At 44.8% G+C, this 23,372-nt stretch overlaps 4 protein-coding genes, 8 non-coding genes and 1 pseudogene across 15 annotated transcripts in view; 5 read left to right on the top strand and 8 right to left on the bottom strand.

The window, feature by feature from the left end:
- Positions 1-13,312, bottom strand: part of LOC113745977 (transient receptor potential cation channel subfamily V member 1-like) — a 21,887-nt gene extending 8,575 nt beyond the window's left edge. The window contains exons 1-3 of the mRNA XM_027279903.1: positions 13,130-13,312; positions 9,340-9,535; positions 8,211-8,314 (exon numbers count right to left, since the gene is read on the bottom strand). The gene's annotated coding sequence lies outside the window, so the exon portion shown is untranslated. The remainder of the gene's footprint in view (positions 1-8,210; positions 8,315-9,339; positions 9,536-13,129) is intronic.
- Positions 1,444-1,609, top strand: LOC113746184 (U1 spliceosomal RNA). The gene has a single exon (XR_003462657.1). It is a non-coding gene; the product is annotated as a U1 spliceosomal RNA (small nuclear RNA).
- On the top strand, positions 2,537-2,719 carry LOC113746186 (uncharacterized; annotated as a pseudogene).
- Positions 3,457-3,640, top strand: LOC113746196 (U2 spliceosomal RNA). The gene has a single exon (XR_003462667.1). It is a non-coding gene; the product is annotated as a U2 spliceosomal RNA (small nuclear RNA).
- LOC113746185 (U1 spliceosomal RNA) lies at positions 4,771-4,932 on the top strand. The gene has a single exon (XR_003462658.1). It is a non-coding gene; the product is annotated as a U1 spliceosomal RNA (small nuclear RNA).
- LOC113746082 (mth938 domain-containing protein-like) lies at positions 5,378-6,027 on the bottom strand. Its single transcript, XM_027280390.1, has 3 exons — positions 5,940-6,027; positions 5,654-5,788; positions 5,378-5,575 (listed from the first exon to the last, which is right to left on the bottom strand). Exons 2-3 carry the CDS (start codon positions 5,783-5,785, stop codon positions 5,378-5,380), a joined length of 330 nt encoding a protein of 109 aa, XP_027136191.1. The 5' UTR covers positions 5,786-5,788; positions 5,940-6,027.
- Positions 6,626-6,816, bottom strand: LOC113746190 (U2 spliceosomal RNA). The gene has a single exon (XR_003462662.1). It is a non-coding gene; the product is annotated as a U2 spliceosomal RNA (small nuclear RNA).
- LOC113746209 (U1 spliceosomal RNA) lies at positions 7,562-7,725 on the bottom strand. Its single transcript, XR_003462681.1, has one exon. It is a non-coding gene; the product is annotated as a U1 spliceosomal RNA (small nuclear RNA).
- Positions 8,618-8,781, bottom strand: LOC113746195 (U1 spliceosomal RNA). The gene has a single exon (XR_003462666.1). It is a non-coding gene; the product is annotated as a U1 spliceosomal RNA (small nuclear RNA).
- LOC113746183 (U1 spliceosomal RNA) lies at positions 10,649-10,812 on the bottom strand. Its single transcript, XR_003462656.1, has one exon. It is a non-coding gene; the product is annotated as a U1 spliceosomal RNA (small nuclear RNA).
- LOC113746189 (U2 spliceosomal RNA) lies at positions 11,963-12,153 on the bottom strand. The gene has a single exon (XR_003462661.1). It is a non-coding gene; the product is annotated as a U2 spliceosomal RNA (small nuclear RNA).
- Positions 13,313-13,613: 301 nt separating the features above from the next.
- Positions 13,614-17,740, top strand: vstm5 (V-set and transmembrane domain containing 5). 4 transcript variants are annotated; one of them, XM_027279915.1, is made up of 6 exons: positions 13,614-14,065; positions 14,249-14,278; positions 14,369-14,581; positions 15,490-15,816; positions 16,451-16,594; positions 17,393-17,740. In XM_027279915.1, the coding sequence occupies exons 3-6, from the start codon at positions 14,506-14,508 to the stop codon at positions 17,422-17,424; spliced, it is 579 nt and encodes a 192-aa protein (XP_027135716.1). In that variant the 5' UTR covers positions 13,614-14,065; positions 14,249-14,278; positions 14,369-14,505; the 3' UTR covers positions 17,425-17,740. The 4 variants fall into 4 exon arrangements, with proteins under 4 accessions (XP_027135716.1, XP_027135715.1, XP_027135717.1 ...); XM_027279914.1 differs by having other exon boundaries at positions 14,144-14,278; XM_027279916.1 differs by lacking the exon at positions 14,249-14,278.
- A 134-nt stretch (positions 17,741-17,874) lies between these two features.
- Positions 17,875-23,360, bottom strand: med17 (mediator complex subunit 17). The gene is made up of 13 exons (XM_010755160.3): positions 23,210-23,360; positions 22,540-22,784; positions 22,278-22,441; positions 21,894-22,113; positions 21,669-21,805; positions 21,465-21,546; positions 21,145-21,297; positions 20,844-20,974; positions 20,563-20,747; positions 19,984-20,121; positions 19,783-19,900; positions 19,511-19,670; positions 17,875-18,380 (listed from the first exon to the last, which is right to left on the bottom strand). Exons 2-13 carry the CDS (start codon positions 22,772-22,774, stop codon positions 18,172-18,174), a joined length of 1,932 nt encoding a protein of 643 aa, XP_010753462.3. The 5' UTR covers positions 22,775-22,784; positions 23,210-23,360; the 3' UTR covers positions 17,875-18,171.
- Positions 23,361-23,372: the final 12 nt, after the last annotated feature.

Here is a 23,372-nt window from a genome sequence, read left to right as displayed (position 1 = left end):
GGTTTTAGATGTCTAAGAGGACGGACATATTTACTGCTCCTTGTTACGGGAATTTTTAAGAAAAACTCTTTGAATAAGGAAGACTGGATTCAACGTATCAAAGTTTAGGTTGAATTTATTATTCTTGTACAAGAAGGAGCGTTACAGTGCAACACACAAAAGGGGTTACAGAGAAAAGGCTCCTGAGGAGCTCTAACTGTTGGTTCTTATACATTTTTTTAAAAATGAGACCACCTCCTCACTGATAATTCCCTTTTTTGGTTTTCTCTCATAATGAAAACATTATGTTTCTTGTTCAAAAATGACACTTCTCAGGCTGTCTCTCATGTCCTTGTCTCTCATGTCCTTGTCTCTCATGTCCTTGCCTCTCTGTCCTTGTCCCTCATGTCCTTGTGCTCTCCTGTCCTTGTCTCTCACATCCTTGTACTACTGATTTATGATTATCTCTCCCTGCCTCCTCAGTAAAACACAGGCCCAATAAGGGAAGTGCACGCGACCTGCCAGAAAACAGGAATCCACACACACTATATGAGTTAAAATCTGATCCCCAGTATGATCCTAGTTGTTATAACACTCCTTGTTTTAAAGATATCACATGTAACACTTTGGAACAGACAGAAAATGGTTTTCTTTTTTGTAGTTCATTAAATCATCTCATCATTCTTCACTGTTGTTTCTCTGCTCATGTTTCCTCTCAGCTCTTTGACCAGCGACCCTACAGAGGGAGTGTTTCAGTTACCTGCTGGTGGAGAAGCTTATGATGACCAACCACGGCTCGTAGGTGCTGGCTCCACGCTGTGGTCAGCTTTCCTGCCTCCGAGCAGAACGTCCCCGACGAGGTGCTGATGTTGTTGAGCAGTTCACCGTTTGGTGATGATTGAAACAGACTGGGTGTGTTTTATGTGCTTCATCAAGTTACAGTCTTTACTTTGTGTTTGCTGCTCAAACTGTTTGTTTGTTGTTTCAGACAGTGTTGTTCCCCTCCAGGTCAGTGGGGGCAGTAGCACCATGTTGGTTGTCAGTTTCCACCAGCAGGAATGCGTACAAGCTAACAGAGTAACAAAGTTTGATTTCTGTTTTTTATTGTCGCCTGTGAATTTTAAACGTGGATCAAACAACCTTTGACTGCAGCACGAGTTCAGCTTGGGCTCACTTGAACTCTCTTTGGAGCTTTTGCTCATTTGTTGGAGGTAAATAGATAAACAGCTGATTCTATGTTAGCTTTTGTTGTGAGGAAAGCCGCATTGCATTGTGGGAAATGTAAGCAGTATTTATCAAGTAAAAAGTGAGTAATCTCACAGAACAAAACAGTTTCCTCTGGATTAAATCCCTGCCCTCACACAGCCTTCATAGTCTCTGGTTTTGGTCACTCATGTTTTGTCAGCACCGTCGTCAGCACGGCACGTCTGTGGAAGACCCCTCTGCCTCCGAGCTGTACAAACTCTACTTACCTGGCAGGGGAGACACACATGATCAAGAAGGTGGTTCACCCAGGGCGAGGCTCAGCCATTGCACTCCGGTTGTGCTGACCCCTGCGAATTCCCCAAATGTGGGAATCTCGACTGCATAATTTCTGGTTAGTTGGGGACTGCGTTCGCGCTCTCCCCTGATAAACATGTCTAATATAAACTCCAGTCAGTCTGACAGCTGCAGCTCTGCAGGAGAGTTTCTGTTTGAAAAACGCTTCAGATTTTATCTGCGTGTATAAAACTGTTCAAGGTTTATTAAAAGTGTGGATTCATTCATGGGTTCATGTGTTTCTTAAAGGCGCTTTGCTCTCATTTTCCCTGGACAATGCAGGGAGCTTGAGCCACGTAATCAAACTTGAATTGATTTATTAAAGCTGCACACAAACTCCAAGTCATAATTCAGTATCATGTAAAAACTGTTCTTTTGTTTTCAAGAGCTCGTCAGGAACTCAGCAAAAACAGAGAGCGAGGTGTGATGAGACAGAGGGTGGGACAACTTCACCACTATCCTGTGATGCACCAGGCTCCTGATGGGGTTGTAGTCCCAGAGCTCCTGATGGAGGTTTGTAGTCCCAGAGCTCCTGATGGAGGGTTGTAGTCCCAGAGCTCCTGGTGGAGGGTTTGTAGTCCCAGCGAGCCAGTTCCACTTGAACTTGTTCAGGAAAACTTTAAAGTCAAACTAAGATCACGTGCACGGACAACACTCACATGGTAACTTTAATTACTTTATTTAGTTAACGAGCCTCGACATGTGCAGCTGCTGCACGGGGCTGCTGTCATCTGATCCATCCAGCAGAGGGCGCTGCAGCTCCGCGTGTCACCATGGAAACAGGAAGGAGATTTAAAGAGTATTCGGCGTAAGATTCGCAGTGCATGCCGGGAACGCCGTGTGTAAAAGTGTATTTGTTAATGAAGGTTGTGCAGATTTACAACAAACACGAGCAAACATCCCTGTGACTGCTGGAGCACAGTCACTGCTGCTTGTTCTCGGTGTTTGTTGAATGTTACACCGTCACCGAGGCGTCGTCCCCCCGCAGAGACCCCTCTGCCTCCGAGCGGGACAACTCCTACTTACCTGGCAGGGGAGCCATAGACATATGTCTATGGGGGAGACACCCTGATCAAGAGTGGTTCACCCAGGGCGAGGCTCAGCCATTGCACTCCGGCGGAGCTGACCTCTGCGAATTCCCCAATGTGGGATCTCGACTGCCTAATTTCTGGTGTGGGGACTGCGTTCGCGCTCTCCCCTGATAAACGTGTCCAATAAAAACTCTCAGTCAGTCTGACAGCTGCAGCGCTGCAGGAAAGTTTCTGTTTAAAACTCTTCACACTTCATCTGCTGATATAAAACTGTTCTGTTTTATTCAAAGTGGATCACTGTCGCGTCATGTGTGTGAACAACAGTTGATAATAACAAATCAAATACATTAGGGGGGGCTGCTGTCACCTGATCCATCCAGCAGAGGGCGCTGCAGCTCCGCGTGTCACCATGGAAACAGGAAGGAGATTTAAAAGAGCCGTTATTCGGTTGCCAAGGCGACGTTGTTGTGATTACCACTACAGTGACGTAGGTGAGTAGTTTTTTAATTGAAGCCGTTTAGTTAATTTAACGAATCAAAGCGGATTAAAAACTGTTTCTCTTCGTCTCGGTGACAGAGCCGGTCACTGTTTACATGTTCACGTTAACGCGGTGACTCAGCTGTTTACACGGTAACGTCTTTAAACGGAACCGGGCTCCTCCCACCTCGAGCTCCTATTGGATAGAGGACAGCACGTGACCCGAGAGCGTCAGGGAGAATTAGAAATGAGAATGAGAAAAACTTTATTAATCCCGCAGGGAGTTGTTACAAACATTTCCTAGAACAACTCATTATTTACAGTCACTGTTTCTAATCATCATTGATCTTCGATCAGTTTCCTCAGACTTGAACCGTCAGTGAGACTGGAGCGCGAGACAGTGAGGTCCTCTCTCCGAGCCTCTGTCGGCATCGCTTCTCGGCCTTTTGGCTAGATCAAGTTAGTATCTGTTCTTATAGTTTAATATCTTATACGTCCCCTACCCGGGACCATATATTAATTGATTTTTGAGAGGGGAGATGGAATAGGGGCTTGCTCCGTCCACTCCACGCATCGACCTGGTATTGCAGTCCTCCAGGAACGGTGCACCCCCCTATACTGTCTAATGAACAAGCAGAGCTGGTGTGGTTTGTCTGTACCATCCATGCTCCATAGAGAGGCAGCAGTGTTCCAGTATTATATGGAGTGGCTGCAAATGGAAACATAAGATATATTGTTTAGTCCTCTGTTGTTTGAATTTATTCTGTATTTTATGTTATTCGTTCTCTTATTCTGCTAATTCCACTAAAGCATAGTTTACTGTTTCACTAGTGCACTGTGCATACATGTGAACTGTTTCATTACATTCATAGAGCACCAAAGTGCTTCATGAAGAAGTCAGTGAACACAGTTATTAAAGCCAAATAATTAAAGTGTGTTTAAGGTGTGTTGTGTTAACAGCATCAACAGATTCAGCCTGTTTAATGGCAGCTACTGAAAAATTATGTATGTATTGAATGAGGCACATTGGGATCATGTGAGATATGTAGGGGGGAGCATGAAGAGATTTACAGCGATTAGAGGAAGTGTACAGCTGATGTGTTCCTGGACTTTGTTAGTAACTGGACTGGACTTTTAAATAAGTAAACAGGAAAAGGACTCACAGCTAAGACAGCGTAACAACAGTCCTGTAATAAATCATCCTTCATGAAGTTACAGTCTTTACTTTGTGTTGCTGTTCAACTGTTTGTTTGTTGTTTTCAGACAGTGTTGTTCCCCCTCCAGGTCAGTGGGGGCAGTAGCACATGTTGGTTGTCAGTTTCTCACCAGCAGGAAGTGGCTACAAGCTAACAGAGTAACAAAGTTTGTTTCTGGTTTTTATTGTCGCCTGTGAATTTTAAACGTGGATCAAACAACCTTTGACTGCAGCACGAGTTCCGCTTGGGCTCACTTGAACTCTCTTTGGAGCTTTTGCTCATTTGTTGGAGGTTAAAATAGTAAACAGCTGATTCTATGTTAGCTTTTGTTGTGAGGAAAGCTGCACTGCATTGTGGGAAATGTAAGCCGTATTTATCAAGTAAAAAGTGAGTAATCTCACAGAACAAAACAGTTTCCTCTGGATTAAAATCCCTGCACACTCCACAGCCTTCATAGTCTCTGGTTTTGGTCATCGTGTTTTGTTCAGCACCGTCAGTCAGCACGGCACGTCTGTGGAAGACCCCTCTGCCTCCGAGCTGTACAACTCATACTTACCTGGCGAGGGAGACACCATGATCCAGAAGGTGGTTCACCCAGGCGGGCTCAGCCATTGCACTCCGGTTGTGCTGACCCCTGCGAATTCCCCAAATGTGGGAATCTCGACTGCATAATTTCTGGTAGTGGGGGACTGCGTTCGCGCTCTCCCCTGATAAAAATGTCCAATAAAACTCTCAGTCAGTCTGACAGCTGCAGCGCTGCAGGAAGAGTTTCTGTTTAAAACTCTTCAGACTTCATCTGCTGATAAAAACTGTTCTGTTTTATTCAAAGTGGATTCATGTCGCGTCATGTGTGTAAACAACAGTTTGATAATAACAAATCAATACATGAGGGGGGGCTGCTGTCACCTGATCCATCCAGCAGAGGGCGCTGCAGCTCCGCGTGTCACCATGGAAACAGGAAGCAGATTTAAAAAGAGCCGTTATTCGGTTGCCAAGGCGACGTTGTTGTGATTACACATAACAGTGACGTAGGTAGAGTAGTTTTTTATTGAAGCAGTTTAGTTAATTTAACGAATCAAAGCGGATTAAAAAACTGTTTCTCTTCGTCTCGGTGACAGAGCCGGTCACTGTTTACCTGTTCACTAACGCGGTGACTCAGCTGTTTCCCTTTATTAGGACGTCCACAGAGTTCTCTAAGTGAATCAGTATGAATTGACCATGATGACATTTCTCTTTAAATCTTGGACTGAGTTCCACCTGCAGAGCCTCGCTCATGCCTCTGCCGATGACCAGCAGCTCGACTCCTTTCCTCAGCACCTCCTCCAGGTCAGCAGGTTGAACTCCTGGACGGTGCTGGACAGGAAAAAGATGTGTGAGCGCTGTTGGCATCTCACGACAGCTGTGTGTTCATATGATTCAGTGTGCACTCACGTCGGTGCCGGTCTCTCTCCAGTCCCAGGCCCGGCTGCCTCCGGGCCAGACCTTACAGTCTTTGTAGCTGGAGGAGCATCCCTTCACCTTCATGTGGCCCCAGGAGAGCGAGGCGATCTCTGGAGAGCTCATGATCTGCGACACAACCACGTCATTAAATACTGTTACAGCCTCTCACTGACCAAAGACACTTCAGCGTTAGTGGACAACCGGCTCCACGTCTCCTCACACTGTAGTAAACATCAAATATTCGTCTCATGAAACCTTCAACGGTTTAAAAACTCACAGATCATCTGAGACGAACGTCTGCTGCCAGTTCTGCTGTTATTCATAGGAGCTGACTCTGAGCTATTTCTGTACTGCACAGACTCATGCTACCAAAACAAGAAGAAACTCTGTGTGTGTGTGTGTGTGTGTGTGTGTGTGTGTGTGTGTGTGTGTGTGTGTGTGTGTAAATAAACCTCCACAGGTTAAAAACTGAGAAATGGAGCTGCAGTGTGTGGTGAAACAAAAGCTGCTCTCACCTTGTCTCGATGTCCACAAACTGATCACAGCTGATCCTCAACGTCTTCTTCCTCCTGCAGTTAAAGGGAAACACACAAACACACAAACACACAAACACACAAACACACAAACACACAGCTTAACCCAGCGCTCAGCCACGAGCCACAGATCACACACAAATAAGATTCATGGGTTTGGGAGCCACGTGTGACTCAGACACTATGACAGTATGAGAACTCTGCTAATGTGAACAAGACAGCAAAGATCCTACAACACAGAACAACCAGGGAGACTAAAAAATAAATAAATGAAGATTTTCACTCTTTGTCCAATCAACACGTTTCTCTTTGACTCTGTGTGACACTGAGACTCATCAGTTCAACACAAAGTGAGACCACATGGAGCCTGTTCAAACAAACACAACTTTTCTAAAACATATGCTCTGCTTGTTATCATTAGACATGTATAGGGGGGTGCACCGTTCCTGGAGGTACTGCAATACCAGGTCGATGCGTGGAGTGGACGGAGCAAGCCCCTATTCCATCTCCCTGCTCCAAAAATCAATTTAATATATGGTCCCCGGGTAGGGGACGTATCAGATATTAAACTGATAAGAACAGATACTACACTTGATCTTAGCCAAAAGGCCGAGAAGCGATGCCGACAGAGGCTCGGAGAGAGGAGCTCACTGTTCGCGCTGCCAGTCTCACTGACGGTTCAAGTCTGAGGAAACTGATCGAAGATCAATGATGATTAGAAACAGTGACTGTAAATAATGATTGTTGTTCTAGGAAATGTTTGTAACAATCTCCTGCGGGATTAATAAAGTTTTTCTCTTTCTCATTTCTAATTCTCCCTGACGCTCTCGGGTCACGTGCTGTCTCTTATCCAATAGGAGCTCGAGGTGGGAGGAGCCCGGTTCCGTTTAAAGACGTTACCGTGTGAACAGCTGAGTCACCGCCGTTAACGTGAACATGTAAACAGTGACCGGCTCTGTCACCGAGACGAAGAGAAACAGTTTTTAATCCGCTTTGATTCGTTAAATTAACTAAACTGCTTCAATTAAAAAACTACTCTACCTACGTCACTGTTATGTGTAATCACAACAACGTCGCCTTGGCAACCGAATAACGGCTCTTTTTAAATCTCCTTCCTGTTTCCATGGTGACACGCGGAGCTGCAGCGCCCTCTGCTGGATGGATCAGGTGACAGCACCCCCCCCTCATGTATTTGATTTGTTATTATCAAACTGTTGTTCACACACATGACGCGACATGAATCCACTTTGAATAAAACAGAACAGTTTTATATCAGCAGATGAAGTCTGAAGAGTTTTAAACAGAAACTCTTCCTGCAGCGCTGCAGCTGTCAGACTGACTGAGAGTTTTTATTAGACACGTTTATCAGGGGAGAGCGCGAACGCAGTCCCCCACTACCAGAAATTATGCAGTCGAGATTCCCACATTTGGTGAATTCGCAGAGGTCAGCTCCGCCGGAGTGCAATGGCTGAGCCTCGCCCTGGGTGAACCACCTTCTTGATCATGGTGTCTCCCCTGCCAGGTAAGTATGAGTTGTCCCGCTCGGAGGCAGAGGGGTCTCTGCGGGGGGACGACGCCTCGGTGACGGTTGTAACATTCAACAAACACCGAGAACCAGCAGCAGTGACTGTGCTCCAGCAGTCACAGGGATGTTTGCTCGTGTTTGTTGTGAATCTGCACAAACCTTCATTAAACAATCAGACTTTTACACACGGCGTTCTCCCGGCATGCACTGCGAATCTTACGCCGAATACTCTTTTTAAATCTCCTTCCTGTTTCCATGGTGACACGCGGAGCTGCAGCGCCCTCTGCTGGATGGATCAGATGACAGCAGCCCCGTGCAGCAGCTGCACATGTCGAGGCTCGTTAACTAAATTAAGTTAATTAAAGTTACCATGTAGAGTTTGTCCGTGCACGGGATATTAGTTTGACTTTAAAGTTTTCCTGAACAAGTTCAAGTGGAACTGGCTCTCTGGGACTACAAACCCTCCACCAGGAGCTCTGGGACTACAAACCCTCCACCAGAGCTCTGGCTGCATCATGGGATAGTGGTGAAGTTGTCCCACCCTCTGTCTCATCACACCGCGCTCTCTGTTTTTGCTGAGTTTCCTGACGAGCTCTGAAAACAAAGAAACAGTTTTTACATGATACTAAATTATGACTTGGAGTTTGTGTGCAGCTTTAATAAGTCAATTCAAGTTTGATTACGTGGCTCAAAGCTCCCTGCATTGTCCAGGGAAAATATGAGAGCAAAGCATCTTTAAGAAACACATGAACCGCATGAATGAATCCACACTTTTAATAAACCTTGAACAGTTTTATAACAGCAGATATAAAATCTATGAAGCGTTTTCAAACAGAAACTCTTCCTGCAGCGCTGCAGCTTTCAGACTGACTGTGAGTTTTTATTAGACATGTTTATCAGGGGAGAGCGCGAACGCAGTCCCCCACTACCAGAAATTATGCAGTCGAGATTCCCACATTTGGGGAATTCGCAGGGGTCAGCACAACCGGAGTGCAATGGCTGAGCCTCGCCCTGGGTGAACCACCTTCTTGATCATGGTGTCTCCCCTGCCAGGTAAGTATGAGTTGTACAGCTCGGAGGCAGAGGGGTCTTCCACAGACGTGCCGTGCTGACTGACGGTGCTGACAAAACATGAGTGACCAAAACCAGAGACTATGAAGGCTGTGTGAGTGTGCAGGGATTTAATCCAGAGGAAACTGTTTTGTTCTGTGAGATTACTCACTTTTTACTTGATAAATACTGCTTACATTTCCCACAATGCAGTGCGGCTTTCCTCACAACAAAAGCTAACATAGAATCAGCTGTTTATCTATTTTACCTCCAACAAATGAGCAAAAGCCCCAAAGAGAGTTCAAGTGAGCCCAAGCTGAACTCGTGCTGCAGTCAAAGGTTGTTTGATCCACGTTTAAAATTCACAGGCGACAATAAAAACACAGAAATCAAACTTTGTTACTCTGTTAGCTTGTAGCCACTTCCTGCTGGTGAGAAACTGACAACCAACATGTGCTACTGCCCCCACTGACCTGGAGGGGGAACAACACTGTCTGAAAACAACAAACAAACAGTTGAACAGCAACACAAAGTAAAGACTGTAACTTGATGAAGCACATTAAACACACCTCAGTCTGTTTCTATCATCACCAAACGGTGAACTGCTCAGACACACCTCAGGACCTCGTCGGGGACGTTCTGCTCGGAGGCTGGAAAGCTGACACACAGCGTGGAGCCAGCACCTACGAGCCGTGGTTGGTCATCAGAAGCTTCTCCACCAGCAGGTAACTGAAACACTCCTCTGTAGGGTCGCTGGTCAAAGAGCTGAGAGGAAACATGAGCAGAGAAACAACAGTGAAGAATGATGAGATGATTTAATGAACCTACAAAAAAAGAAAACCCTTTTCTGTCTGTTCCAAAGTGTTACATGTGATATCTTTAAAACAAGGAGTGCTATAACAACTAGGATTATACTGGGGATCAGATGTTTTAACTCATAGAGTGTGTGTGATTCCTGTTTTTTGCAGGTCTCATGCACTTCCCTTATTTGGCCTGTGTTTTACTGAGGATGGCAGGGAGAGATAATCATAAATCAGTAGTACAGGGATGTGAGACACAAGGACATGAGAGACAAGGACATGAGAGACAAGGACATGAGAGACAAGGACAGGAGAGACAAGGACAGGAGAGACAAGGACATGAGACAAGGACATGAGAGACAAGGACATGAGAGACAGGCCTGAGAAGTGTCATTTTGGACAAGAAACATAATGTTCATTACTGAGCAGAAAACCAAAAAAGGGAATTATCAGTGAGGAGGTGTCTCATTTTTTAAAAAATGTTTAAGAACCAACAGTTAGAGCTCCTCAAGGAGCCTTTTCTCTGTAACCCCTTTTGTGTGTTGCACTGTTAAACGCTCCTTCTTGTACAAGAATAATAAATTCAACTTAAACTTTGATACTTTGAATCCAGTCTTCCTTATTCAAAGAGTTTTTCTTAAAAATTCCCGTAACAAGGAGACAGTAAATATGTCGTCCTCTTAGACATCTAAAACCCTCGCGTCCCTTAGACTGGAACTTTGAAAGCTAAAATGTAGTAACTTTTATTAAAGTTAGATCATGTGTTGCATGTGACATAAGCGGTTAATTTAAATGTTCCAACATCACCCTGCTACGACGAGGCTGATCAGGTTTATCTGGGGCAGAAGTCCAGGATCCCTTCACGTGGTTACAGTTTTATTAGTTTTTATATTCACACATACTGGTGTAGGGTTATGTCACAATTTAACACTCAGTGTTTTCCAGGAAGCATCAATGTCACTGCATCTTAAGTTTGGCACATCAAAGACAATATGTGAAAGTGTGGTGACTTTCAGAAACTCTTCCTGCAGCGCTGCAGCTTTCAGACTGACTGTGAGTTTTTATTAGACATGTTTATCAGGGGAGAGCGCGAACGCAGTCCCCCACTACCAGAAATTATGCAGTCGAGATTCCCACATTTGGGGAATTCGCAGGGGTCAGCACAACCGGAGTGCAATGGCTGAGCCTCGCCCTGGGTGAACCACCTTCTTGATCATGGTGTCTCCCCTGCCAGGTAAGTATGAGTTGTACAGCTCGGAGGCAGAGGGGTCTTCCACAGACGTGCCGTGCTGACTGACGGTGCTGACAAAACATGAGTGACCAAAACCAGAGACTATGAAGGCTGTGTGAGTGTGCAGGGATTTAATCCAGAGGAAACTGTTTTGTTCTGTGAGATTACTCACTTTTTACTTGATAAATACTGCTTACATTTCCCACAATGCAGTGCGGCTTTCCTCACAACAAAAGCTAACATAGAATCAGCTGTTTATCTATTTTACCTCCAACAAATGAGCAAAAGCCCCAAAGAGAGTTCAAGTGAGCCCAAGCTGAACTCGTGCTGCAGTCAAAGGTTGTTTGATCCTCGTTTAAAATTCACAGGCGACAATAAAAACACAGAAATCAAACTTTGTTACTCTTTTAGCTTGTAGCCACTTCCTGCTGGTGGAAACTGACAACCAACATGTGCTACTGCCCCCACTGACCTGGAGGGGGAACAACACTGTCTGAAAACAAGAAACAAACAGTTGAACAGCAACACAAAGTAAACAAAGACTGTAACTTGATGAAGGATGATTTATTACAGGACTGTTGTTACACTGTCTTAGCTGTGATGTCCTTTTCCTGTTTACTTATTTAAAAGTCTTCAGTCCAGTTACTAACAAAGTCCAAGAACACATCAGCTGTACACTTCCTCTAATCGTCTGTAAATCTCTTCATGTCTCCCCCCTACATATATCTCACATGATCCCAATGTGCCTCATTCAATACATACATATATTTTTCAGTAGCTGCCATTAAACTGGCTGAATCTGTTGATGCTGTTAACACAACACACCTTAAAACACACGTTAATTATTTTGCTTTTAACTGTGTTTACACTGACTTCTTCATGAAGCACTTTGGTGCTCTATGAATGTAATAAACAGTTCACATGTATGCACAGTGCACTAGTGAAACAGTAAACTATGCTTTAGTGGAATTAGCAGAATAAGAGAACGAATAATCATAAAATACAGAATAAATCCAAACAATCAGTATGAGTAAATAATATATATTTATGATTCCATTTGCAGCCACTCCATATAATACTGAAACACTGTTGCCTCTCTGTGGAGTGTGGATGGTACAGACAAACCACACCAGCACTACTTATTATCATTAGACATGTATAGGGGGGTGCACCGTTCCTGGAGGTACTGCAATACCAGGTCGATGCGTGGAGTGGACGGAGCAAGCCCCTATTCCATCTCCCTGCTCCAAAAATCAATTTAATATATGGTCCCCGGGTAGGGGACGTATCAGATATTAAACTGATAAGAACAGATACTACACTTGATCTTAGCCAAAAGGCCGAGAAGCGATGCCGACAGAGGCTCGGAGAGAGGAGCTCACTGTTCGCGCTACCAGTCTCACTGACGGTTCACCACACAATAAATATTAAACAAGAAGTGTGTGAGGTCAAACGTGATAGGAGCGGGTCAGTCAAGACATTTAGAGGAAGTTTATATTTGAAAATTCAACGTTTTGTCGAGATATTTAAAATAAACGAGCGAACGGAAATGCCTTTCCTGCGACCCACGTGACACGCTTTAGTCCAATAGGAAGCCGAAGAGTAGAAACAACGAAAACATCAGATTTAATTTAATAGAAACGTTCAAACATGAATTAAATCTCTATACACATTAAAATCTAAATTAACGAGGTGTAACGAAGGTGAACGGCTGAGTACAACGATGTTTTTTACGTTACACGACAACAAACAGACAAACAGAGCTCCTGCAGCGCCTCTGGTGGGGTGGAGTAAGAACTACACCTCACGGCCTTTCACGGAGTAAAGGAGGTGAACTCACAGCAATGCAAACATTATTAGACATTATTTACCGACACAAAACCCGCGACTGTTCAGCGAAACCAGTGTCATCATGAAAAGCATATCAAATAGTAACAATATCAACAAAACCGTGAGTTGAGCATGCCGTATGAACTCAGCGTGCTGTGCCGAACATGGACTTGACACCTGTCGGTACACGGAGGTCAGGTCCGCCCTGTCAGTCTGCACCGAGCTATGAAACATAATATCTACCCCTGTGGCGCTGAGTGGACTGAAGTATTAAAACGAGTCACGTTTACCGAACAACAGGTGAAAAAATTAATGTAAAGGTAAACAAACACTAATGTTGACGTGCTAGCTAGAAATTAGCATGGACGTGACTCAGCAAAAGACACGCGCTAAGGTGACGCAGCTGAAAACAGTTTGTCTCAGTTAAAAGTTAATAACTGATAAAATGATGTTATATCATAAACACAGGAAAAAACTAAGTCTGTAAAATAAACTTACGGAAAGTTTCGTCGACGCTGCGAGCAAACGTTTATAGGCGCGAGCTAATTTACCGAAGGTACGTAACGGTTTACGTTGCGTAACGTGACCGTGCGTCAACGTAAAACTGAACTACGTGAAATTAAATAATATAAAACAAAGAAATATTTAAAATGATTTTCTACCCGTGAAAATATTTTTATATTCGGCCCAAATAAAATAAAATAAAATAAAATACAATAAATATTCAAATTAGCTTTATTAGTGTAACAGTTTAAATAGATATATTAGATTATCCAGTTGCAGCTGCTATGACTGAGAGCTGTTTTACAATCTTATGTTCAGGGGGACGAGAGAGTTTCTGAGTCTGTCTGTGGAGCAGGGTAGGAACAGCTGTCTGCCACTGAACACACTCCTCTGCCTGGTGAACACACTCCTCTGTCTGGTGAACACACTCCTCTGCCTGGTGAACACACTCCTCTGTCTGGTGATGGTGAACACACTCCTCTGTCTGGTGATGGTGAACACACTCCTCTGCCTGGTGCACATGTTGTGCAGGGTCCTTCTCTCTGCCACTGTCACCACTGAGCCAGCCATCCTCAGCAGTTTGTCCACACGAGCTGTGTCCGTCTTCTTGCTGCTTCCTCCCCAGCACTCACCACAACATAGAAGAAGACCACCACCACAGACTGGTAAAACATCTATCTATCTATCTATCTATCTATCTATCTATCTATCTATCTATCTATCTATCTATCTATCTATCTTAATAAGCATACAAGCCTTGTGCAATTGAAAGGTCACTTCACTGTGTGTGTGTTTGTTTCTTGCTGCATACAGCATGTGTGCATGTACACTTCCTGTTTGACGTGTTTTACCAGGTGTGCCTCAGTGTGTGATACCAGGTGATTCAGCCTATCCTGGTTTCATTTTGAGATAGTGTGTCTGCGTAAACAGGTGAGTGTTTCTGGGCGGGGAGGGATTGTTGGTGGTAATCAGTAAACCGAGGAGGATGTGTGTCTGTTTGTTCCATAGCTCTCTCGCTTGAAGTGTACATGGTGGGAGGTGTGTGCATGTGTGAGAGCACAGAGCGCTGAGTACATGTTTGCTCAGTAATCTCTGGCTCGACCTGTCTGATAGGTGTGGGCTGGCTGGCAGTAACTTGCTCAGGTATGAAGACACATCCAGCACAGCGCTGAGAGAGAGAGGAGGGAAACTCCACACTGCTCTGACGGACTCTCTGATTTCTCATCAAAACAGGGTGCTGCAGGCAGAAGAGTGGGAAAGGAGATCCTGGGAACGAGGAGCGGAGCAAGAAAAAGAGGAATACTTCAGGATGTAACAAAACCCAGAGGAGATTCTTCTTCTGTGGTGCGACCAATGGGTCTGGGATTCTAATGTGGCATTTTAGGCTCTGGGATCTTCAAGATGTTGCTGTGTTTCTCAGCATCACATTATATATGTGTCACTTAGGTAAGCATTCCAGCACATGTTAATGATTATTCTCTGCACAGAGCTCCCATACTTGACTATTGTGTTTGACAGCATGCCTGTATGGCAGTGCTATATTTGTTCAGGACTAAATACATAGGACGAGCCCTTCTAATAGAAACTGCACAGAGAACTCAATGTGTCTCAGGTTTTGTGTCTGAAACTGTGCATCAGGACACACACATGGAGGTGTACATGTAAACATCAGATTGTCCTTGTTCACACTCATCTATCTATCTAAAGAATGTGGAAAGAGCGCATCACAGCTATGATAGAGGCTCTGACAAGTTCTTTATTTACACAGACCCACGATAAGAACGCGAATACATGTGAGATGAAGTTTATTGCATGATTTTAACAGTGAAAAAATGGACAGGTACTCTTTCCCACACTTGTTTCTTGTGTCTTAGTCACCGTTGGCATTCTCAGTTAAATTCTTGGCCAGTGCCTCATTAAAACAAACAACCACCACCAGAAGAACCAGATCCAACGCTGAAACTCCTGTGAGAATATTAAATGAGGGGCAGCCAAAACAGACACGGGGCCAATCCTGCTGGTTATATTTAGCCTGTTTGACAGGTTTCATTCCTCCAGCACGGACAGAATAGCACACTTCAGGCTGCACGCGGAATTTAAAACTAGTGAGTCACAGAAACTGTTGCAAGAGAAACAGTGACTAAATGTTAAAAGATGCAAAACCTGAGGTAATGTTTGATTTCTTTATGGAGCTGTATTGTGTCATACAGTGAAATGTCGCTGCTGTAATCATAACATAATCTAATCTGGAAGGTTAAACAGTAGCAAAAACTGTGAAAGGTGAAAGTCAATCTATCTACATATCTACATCTGTATTTTATATTCACATCTCTTCATCTCTGTCTCTTTGGAAGCTGGAGCCATCTCCATTAATTCTCCCCAGAGGAGCCTCACCCGGTCGGTGCAGGAGGATGTGTTTTTCTCAGTGGATGTAGCCTGCATTGGGATCCCCACCATACAATGGACTTTTATGTCAGGAGCGGTGAGCCGCACCATAGGGACTTGGCAGCCGGGGGTGTACACCAACATAACGGTGGATTACAGCAGCAGAGTGCAGCCCTACAGAAATGGCTCCATGGGCCTGTCAGACCTGCGGCTGCAGGACGGCGGATACTACGTGATCACTGTCACAGAAACAACAGGAAACAGCAAAGATGCTGGACATGTCCTGAAAGTCAACGGTGAGTGAAAAATGTCTCTCTGCATAACGAACGTACCAAAGAACTCATGAGCAGGAAGAACAGGATGAGCTGATTCATGAAATAAAAACCACTGTCTGAAGCAGTCTTGCTCAACAGCATCGTGGTAACATTTGTTTGGGTAAAAGAATGATGAAAGTTGCCCTGCCCAAGTTTCCCAAGCCTGTCTGTGGATATTAGAAGCTCGTTAACCAGAAGGTTGCACGTTCAGTCGCAGTGTATTCTGCTGCTGAAGTTAGCTGAACAATGAATGAAGTTCACAGGAATACAAAACTGGCAACATTCCACATTTTATGGCACGTTTATGACACTGTCACTCCAGTATCTGTGAAGGCAGTGAAAGATCTTATAACAGGGACTTTGAGTTTATCACAGTTATTCATCAGAAAATACCAGAATGTATTTGTCTGCTCTTGATAAGGATTATAACCTGATATAACCCATTCAAAGGATGATATGTAACTATGTGTGACCTTGACAGTATAATCTAAATATTTCTTACAATTCCTGATATTAAAACATCTTTGTCTAGTCAGTGCCAGAGCTTGTTTAGTAGTAACCTGAATAAATGTGACCTGAGTAAATATGATTGAGCTCCTGTGTCCCTGTCCTCCAGAGGTGCTGTATGAAGATCTACAGTACCTGTCTGTGTCAGCCTTAGCACTGGCCTGTTTGGCTGGCCTTCTCATGCTGTCCATGTGGCTGCTAGACAAGGCCTACAGGAAGATAGTAGCCTGGAGACGCAGGAAACAGATGCCAGGTAAGACAAACGTGAAGAACAAGTCTGTAAAGTGAAAGAACACTGAAGGTTTCGCTCTTATTTTTCATAATTTAACAGCCGGAGTGTGACACAGGTTTGCCTTGGACAATAAAAGGCCGCTCTAAAATGTGCACTTTTATATTTGATAAATTTATTAGGCACTGAATTGTAGCTATTTCAAACAAGGCGACAGATGCCAAATTTTTTTCCAGGAGGGCAAAGTGTCTCGCCCTTGTCTTACCTCTGATTGGTTAGTACTCGTCACCTTTGTTTGAATATCAGGGTAAGCCAATCAGAGGCAGAGTTCAGCACAGTTCAGTGCCCATTAAATATCCCCTTCCAAGATAAAACTGCACATTTTAGAGCGGCCTTTTATTGTGACCAGTCCAAGACACACCTGTGTCACACTCATGCTGTTTGATCAGCACCTTGATATGCTGCCACACCTGGCAGGTGGATGGAGGTCAAGGGGAACAAATGTGTGAACAAAACTTGAGAGAAATAAACCTTCTGTGTGCAGAGAAGAAGTGCTGTGATTACAACACCACCATGATGAGATAGTTATTTAAACAAACATATTATATACAGGATCCCAATTAAAGACATAAACTCTAAAATATATTTGAGGTAGTAGTTAGTTTACTTCTTTCTTTTTTTTTAACTTCTGCATCGTGTGAAATGTTAAATATAGCTTCCTGGGTTTGAATGTGGGCTGAGGTTTTTCTATTGTGTTGAGTACAAAGGTCTGTTACATAAGTATGTTGCGTACTGACAAACTTTAATTCCTCCTTTATGCAGAAAATGACGCAACTGAGCTGCAGCCTCTCTGATGGACGTCTCGCTGTGCCAGAGACACCGGAGAAGATGACTCGTCAATTCTCAAAGACTGTGTATCAAGAAGATCTGTCCTATGTTTACATTTTGTCTTAAATATTCATTCACATCTCACTGCTGACACTGAATGTAAATATGTCACTCACACTGGAAAACAATGCTACTCTATTTATTGTCAAAGCAAACGGATCGTGTGATTCTTTTAAACTTAAATTATGTGTTGGAAAAAACCTTTAAATTTATAGAGCAGGTAGTCTGTATCAGACTTCAGACAGCGAGAATCATGAAACCACTTTTCAGATCTCTAAACCTGAACTAAAACCACACACACAGTTCTTCTTAAAGCTGATAAATCGGACTAAAGTGCTGTTGTTCAAACAGACATGTGATGAGGAAAAAGCTCTACAGACTACAGGAACACTACATGTTGACCAGAAGTCTTCAGAAAACATCTAATTGAGAGATTTAGTCTGTTTAAGAGGGCACAAATACGCAGACTCTGCTTTTTATTTTGTATCAAACAGTTTGAGGTATACCCACACTCCACATCATTAAAAACAGAGTAGACGCTACTGGACGTGGAAGTTTATGGCAGTGTTCAAAAAGTCCATGAGTTGAGTGAAAGAAGGAAAATGAGGCTGTCGTGTCTGTAAAACAATGTGCAATGGGCTGAAGATCTACATGAAGAGGATTCTCTGTGGGAGCTGACGGTCGGTTCACGAGTCCGCAGATAGATGATGTATCTAAGGACAGGGAGTCAGTGCGGCCATGAGGAGCTCCATCTTGTAGACGAAGTTTCGTCCCTCCATCTTGCTCCAGTGGACCTCTTTGCACGGCCCTCTGAGGTGACTCCACTTGGCCTCCTGGATGACGTCGCTCTTCGGCAGCTCTTTGGTCTGGCTGCGAGGGAACTGGACCAAGACTTTGCATCCGCTCTCTGGACCATTGCGCACTGAATAGCCAGACAGACACACACAGACACGAGTCAGTGACTATCCTATTATACTAATACATCCATACTGAGGGTGCTTACGCACATACCTTTCACACCAGACCTGAACAACTGAACCAAGACCGCTTGAAAAGGGTGGTCGTGGTCTGCTTCAAACCAGAATCTGGTGCTGTTCACTTGAACCAGCCACTGGATTTTATGATTTTAGCAGTTTCAAATGCTAAACCACATATAAGTTCATGTGCTGATCATGAAACCTGTTCAGGGATCTGCACGTCAGCGTGGATGTTAAAACTTGTGTGCCTGTACTGTACTCAGTCAGTGTATGAAGCCCTCAGTCATTACTGTACAAGATGCCCCTTGTCGTCTTGTCTCTACCTGTTAGTCATTATTCATAACATGCCTCATAATACTTATTTCTTTCATGAGTTCTTTGAGACATAACACACCACAGAAGCATTAGGTGCTGCTAAACCTCCCCACACGAGTCCTGATGACACCCTGATGTCTGACTTCATGCTTACTCCTCGTGGTCAGTGTGAAGACGAAGAAGAACTTCTCTTGTAAAATCGAACTACAGTGGTGGAAACACCTTTAATTCTTGGTCATGTGAGGATAATTAGTATTACTTTATCATTAACTGCTTGCCGTTTCTAGTCAACATTATTTTATGATGTTCAAATTAAACGTTTGTGGATTTATCTCGTGGTGAAGTGTTCCGATTTGCTCTGACGATGATCCCTCGGCTTGTGTCGACCTGTCTCTCTGATCTTGACTGAATTCCTTCTTCTTCTTTCAAAATGTCCACAGTCAGCAGAGGCTGGGTGTGGCCCAGTTACACTCAGCTCCACACATTCCCACAAAGAAAGATAGCAACAGTGAGAACAATAGAAGAGCTGCTCTCCTTAAAATCGAGCCCAATGAGTCAAAATGTAAAAGATCTTATCTGTGCTGCAATGCATGCTGGTCTGAGATAATGACACAAAAGCCTCATGAAACGGATAGGTCAACATTATTTAGCTACTGAGCCAGTAAGTTGTACTGGATATCTGAGAACTCATTCAGTGGACAAAGTAAAATAAACTTGAACAGCTGCATCAAACATGACTTTGATGTTTCCCTCGTCTCACCTGAGATAGCGTACTCTCCGTTGGGAGAGGCGACAGTGACAGCGGAGGCGTTTCCGATGCTCTCCACCGGGCCCAGGCCGACATGGTTACTGAAGCTCAACACGTGCCAGCCCATCACTTTGGCCAGCTGTTGAACTGCATGCACCTGATGCTGCGACATCTGTAACGACACAAGATGAACACATGGAGCTCAGTATGCAACAAGTGAAGTCATGTCAGACACACTGCTTACAGCCTCCTTCACCAGCTGTGAGTGAAGGCGTCTGTGATACCTGTGAGAGGAGGAAGTCCTGCAGCTCCTGCTCCTGGTGGGAGAGCGTGATTCCACGTCCATCTCTGTGCACCACTTTAATCTGCTCGACGCCGATGTTCAGCTGCAGCTGGATGGACCTAAACACACAAGAAACATGTTAAATATGAGATGGGTGGCATGTGAGGCCTCTCCTGGTTCTTCACTCTGCCTTCACACTTACTTGCAGATCTGCTCGTAGCCCTGAGAGGTGATGAGCACTTTGACGCTGGACTCGTACACGTCGTTGATATTGGACCAGTGAGCCTGAATCTGAGGGTCCTCTATGCGGCTGGCCAGGCTGTCGATGGTCCGCGCCGTCCTGGAGATCACAAACACAAACATTAATTATGAAGGAACGACGTCTACAGCAGGGATTCACTCAGCGTTAGAGAGTCGACACTGCTTTAATAAAATACCTAAACATTTCAAATGTTTAAAACTGTGATGATCAAAGACAGAGCACGCCACCTTTTGGCCAAAGGTGGCAGTGCACATAGTGAGGCACATGTTGGGAGTGTTATTTGCATACTGCATATTTGCTTACTGCAAATATTACTTTGCAGGAATTTCCAGTGTAAACAACGACATAAGAAACTACTTCTGCCTGTATTAACATGATATATTTACATAACTATTTCCTGCTGTAACACACAGCTGCATGGTTGAATAACGGCTGCTGCCACTGATATTAAAATGCTGTGATGTAAAGTTATGACCACTGGCAGTCGTTTCTGTGATCATGTCAGACCTCCCTTTTCACCTGCTGCGTAGGAAGATGTGTTTGGCCTGTTTGATGATCTTCTCGAGCAGCCCCTCGCTCTGCTGCAGGCTGGAGATCTCAGCTTTGTCGTAGGCCATTGGGCCCGCTAGGCGCAGGCGTTTGTGGCCAAATGGGGCGCTGGCAGGATGTGGCATCACCACAGAGCTCAGCTGCTGTTTGTGGAACTGAAACAGAAGTATGGTTTGATATTTTCAGTATATTCATATTTACATAGACAGTAACATCTGGTGAGATGCACATGGACTTCATGCAGTGTTTACCTCTCTCATCATTTGATGCAGGTTGTGTTCCAGTACGTAAAGGTGGTCGTCTGGTTTGGGTTTCTCCGGGGATGCCCGCTGGTTCTTCTTCTCTCCCGTGGAGTGGCACAGTGAGATGGAGAGCTGCAGACCTAAAAATCACAGGAACAAACAAAGTTAAAGTGTGTTTATTTAATCTGATCCAGAGCCACAGAGATGATAAAAACATAAAGCAGGAATGTTTGATTAATAAAGTTTCATCAGTCAACTGAACTCTGGATGAACTATGACTGTAAACTAAGGTTGTCATGTGCATGCTGACCTGGGAAGGGCTGGGAGATGATCTGATTCTTCACAACAATGTGAGGGATCTGCGATTTAATCTGGACAGCTTCCCTGGACAGCTGAGCAAAGATCTCCTTACAGAGCAAGACGTTCTGAGCCGCCTCGAGCTTCACGTGCCACGCCTGGGTACCTGCACAGACAAGGAAGAAGGTAAGAGGAGATGGCAGCAGGATGAAGAGCGATCAGGTAAAGAGAATTTTCAGAGATGACATTTACTAGTTTTACAGGTGGAGATTCGCACAGTTACTGAACCAGTTATAAAACATTTGTCAGAAGTCTCTGAGTATTGAACTGTACCAGCTTTGGCCTTCGGCGGCCTCCTGAACAGGTTGACAGTTCCCAGATCACCGATATCTGGAGCCTGTTTCTGGATGGACACCTGAAGACATAAACAGAACATTATTACAACTACAAAAACATGTGGCTGTTTGCAGGTGACAGCAATGTGACTAAAGACATTGTGGAGACACATGTCGATCCACGCCTTGTTTCCCTTCTCACCTTGATATAAGCAGATCCCTCCAAATCACTGGGGATCTGGACGTCAAGAGGACAGTAATCCTCTGGGATCTTTTTGTCCAGATCAATGTCGGTGTTCTTGATCACCTCAAACGTGCCGTGGTGAGGAAAAAGAGAGCCTGAGTGGGTAAACAGTCAAAACATGTTAGACTACAAGTCAAAAATCTCCTCACATTACTGTGCAGAACACACGCGAGGCCTCATCACCTGCACTCCGGTAGCTGAGGTCTCCCAGGATCTTGTCTCCCACTTTGCGGAGTTTCCACTGTGAGCGGAGTCGCAGCAGCTCTGAGTTGAAGTCTCTCTGCCGCCTGTTCTCCTGGTTCTCTGCGACTGACTTACTGAGCTTCTCTGCTCCCTTCAGGAGGAGCTGCGCTGCTGTGCCCAGTGACTTCTTTTTACTGATCAGCTGGAACACCTGCGGAGTCTGCATGAACAGACAGTGTGTGAAACATTTAAAAAACGGATTGCCAGAGAAGGTGCACCGCTCTTCACAGGAAATATAAACCAAAGACCATCATCATATTTGAACATTTCGTCAGTGCTGCTCCTCCTGCAGATGTTTAGTGACATTATTCTGGAGCAGTTTACCTTGCCAGCTGTTGGATCCTGAGACACGGGATCTAAGGCCATGTACTTCTTCTCCTTCACCACACTGAGCACATCGTGGAGCACACACATCTCTGTCAGGGCACTGCGCAGGTTGTTACGCACCGAGTCCCAGGGCCAAAGAGACGGCTGAAACTTCACGGTGCCTGCGTGAACAAACCACAGGTCAGAGCTTCTAACAGAGACACAGAATCAGTTCTAGATCATCAGCTGGTGTCAGGCTTTCTGTCCAAGCACACATTACCTTCCTCTTCCTCTGTCTCCTGCTTGCCCCACTCCCGGTCCCTGGGCTCGCCCTCGGCTCCTTCCTCCTCCGAGTCCGATCCTTGGCTGAAGTCGATTCTTTGTGCCAACTTTGCCAAGTTCTGGGACATGGACAGAGGTGGGACGTACGTCTCTGTGCCATCCAGGGCCACTTCCTGCACCTGCTTCTCACAGGAAGACTCGATGCTGACCCTCACTGCTGGACCACCAGACATGATGACAGGGCTGACAGGAGGAAGACAGACAGACAGACAGACAGACAGGCAGACAGACAGGCAGACAGACAGGCAGACAGGCAGACAGACAGACAGACAGACAGACAGACAGACAGACAGACAGACAGACAGACAGACAGACAGGCAGGCAGAGTCAGGTACAGTCACCTAAAAGTTGCCATGTTCATTCATTCATTCATTCAAAGTGTTCATGACTCCACGTGAGCTGTGTGTTGGCGCTCAAAGTTTGCATAAATAAATAAATAAATAAATAAATAAATAAATAAACAAACAAACAGCTTCAGCTACATCTGACTGTGTTGCTAGCTCTGAAGCTAGCCGCCGTTAGCTCCTCTCACAGGGTAAACAAAGAGCTCGCAGCTTGAAGGAGAAAGTCCAGATGACAGCACAGGATTGTCCTCGTGTAGATCTCACCTGTGTTGTTCAGTGGAGCCGCAGATGTGAGCAGATGAACAGGTGTGAAGTTATTCAGGTGAGTCTCGGAGTGTTTTCCAGCAGCACACTGAGCGGCTCATTCTTCTTCGCTCCCTCTCTCTGCCGCCCCCTGGCGTGGCGGTAACGGCCGCTTCTTCTTCGT

Source organism: Larimichthys crocea, chromosome VII (assembly GCF_000972845.2).
Source record: "Larimichthys crocea isolate SSNF chromosome VII, L_crocea_2.0, whole genome shotgun sequence".
Classification (NCBI taxonomy): Eukaryota; Metazoa; Chordata; class Actinopteri; family Sciaenidae; genus Larimichthys; species Larimichthys crocea.
This window is presented reverse-complemented; position numbering and strand designations above follow the sequence as displayed.

Bases quoted from the DNA above. Each gene is read 5' to 3' on its own strand.
- LOC113746082 (XM_027280390.1), bottom strand. From the start codon at position 5,785: ATGAGCTCTCCAGAGATCGCCTCGCTCTCCTGGGGCCACATGAAGGTG. The intron at 5,576-5,653 runs GTGAGTGCACAC...TTTCCTGTCCAG, and splicing joins GGAGAGAGACCGGCACCGAC to CACCGTCCAGGAGTTCAACC.
- med17 (XM_010755160.3), bottom strand. From the start codon at position 22,774: ATGTCTGGTGGTCCAGCAGTGAGGGTCAGCATCGAGTCTTCCTGTGAG. The intron at 22,442-22,539 runs GTAATGTGTGCT...TTGTTCACGCAG, and splicing joins GGAGACAGAGGAAGAGGAAG to GCACCGTGAAGTTTCAGCCG. The intron at 20,975-21,144 runs GTCAGCATGCAC...TGTGATTTTTAG, and splicing joins CATCTCCCAGCCCTTCCCAG to GTCTGCAGCTCTCCATCTCA.
- vstm5 (XM_027279916.1), top strand. From the start codon at position 14,506: ATGTGGCATTTTAGGCTCTGGGATCTTCAAGATGTTGCTGTGTTTCTC. The intron at 14,582-15,489 runs GTAAGCATTCCA...TCTCTTTGGAAG, and splicing joins ATTATATATGTGTCACTTAG to CTGGAGCCATCTCCATTAAT. The intron at 16,595-17,392 runs GTAAGACAAACG...TCCTTTATGCAG, and splicing joins ACGCAGGAAACAGATGCCAG to AAAATGACGCAACTGAGCTG.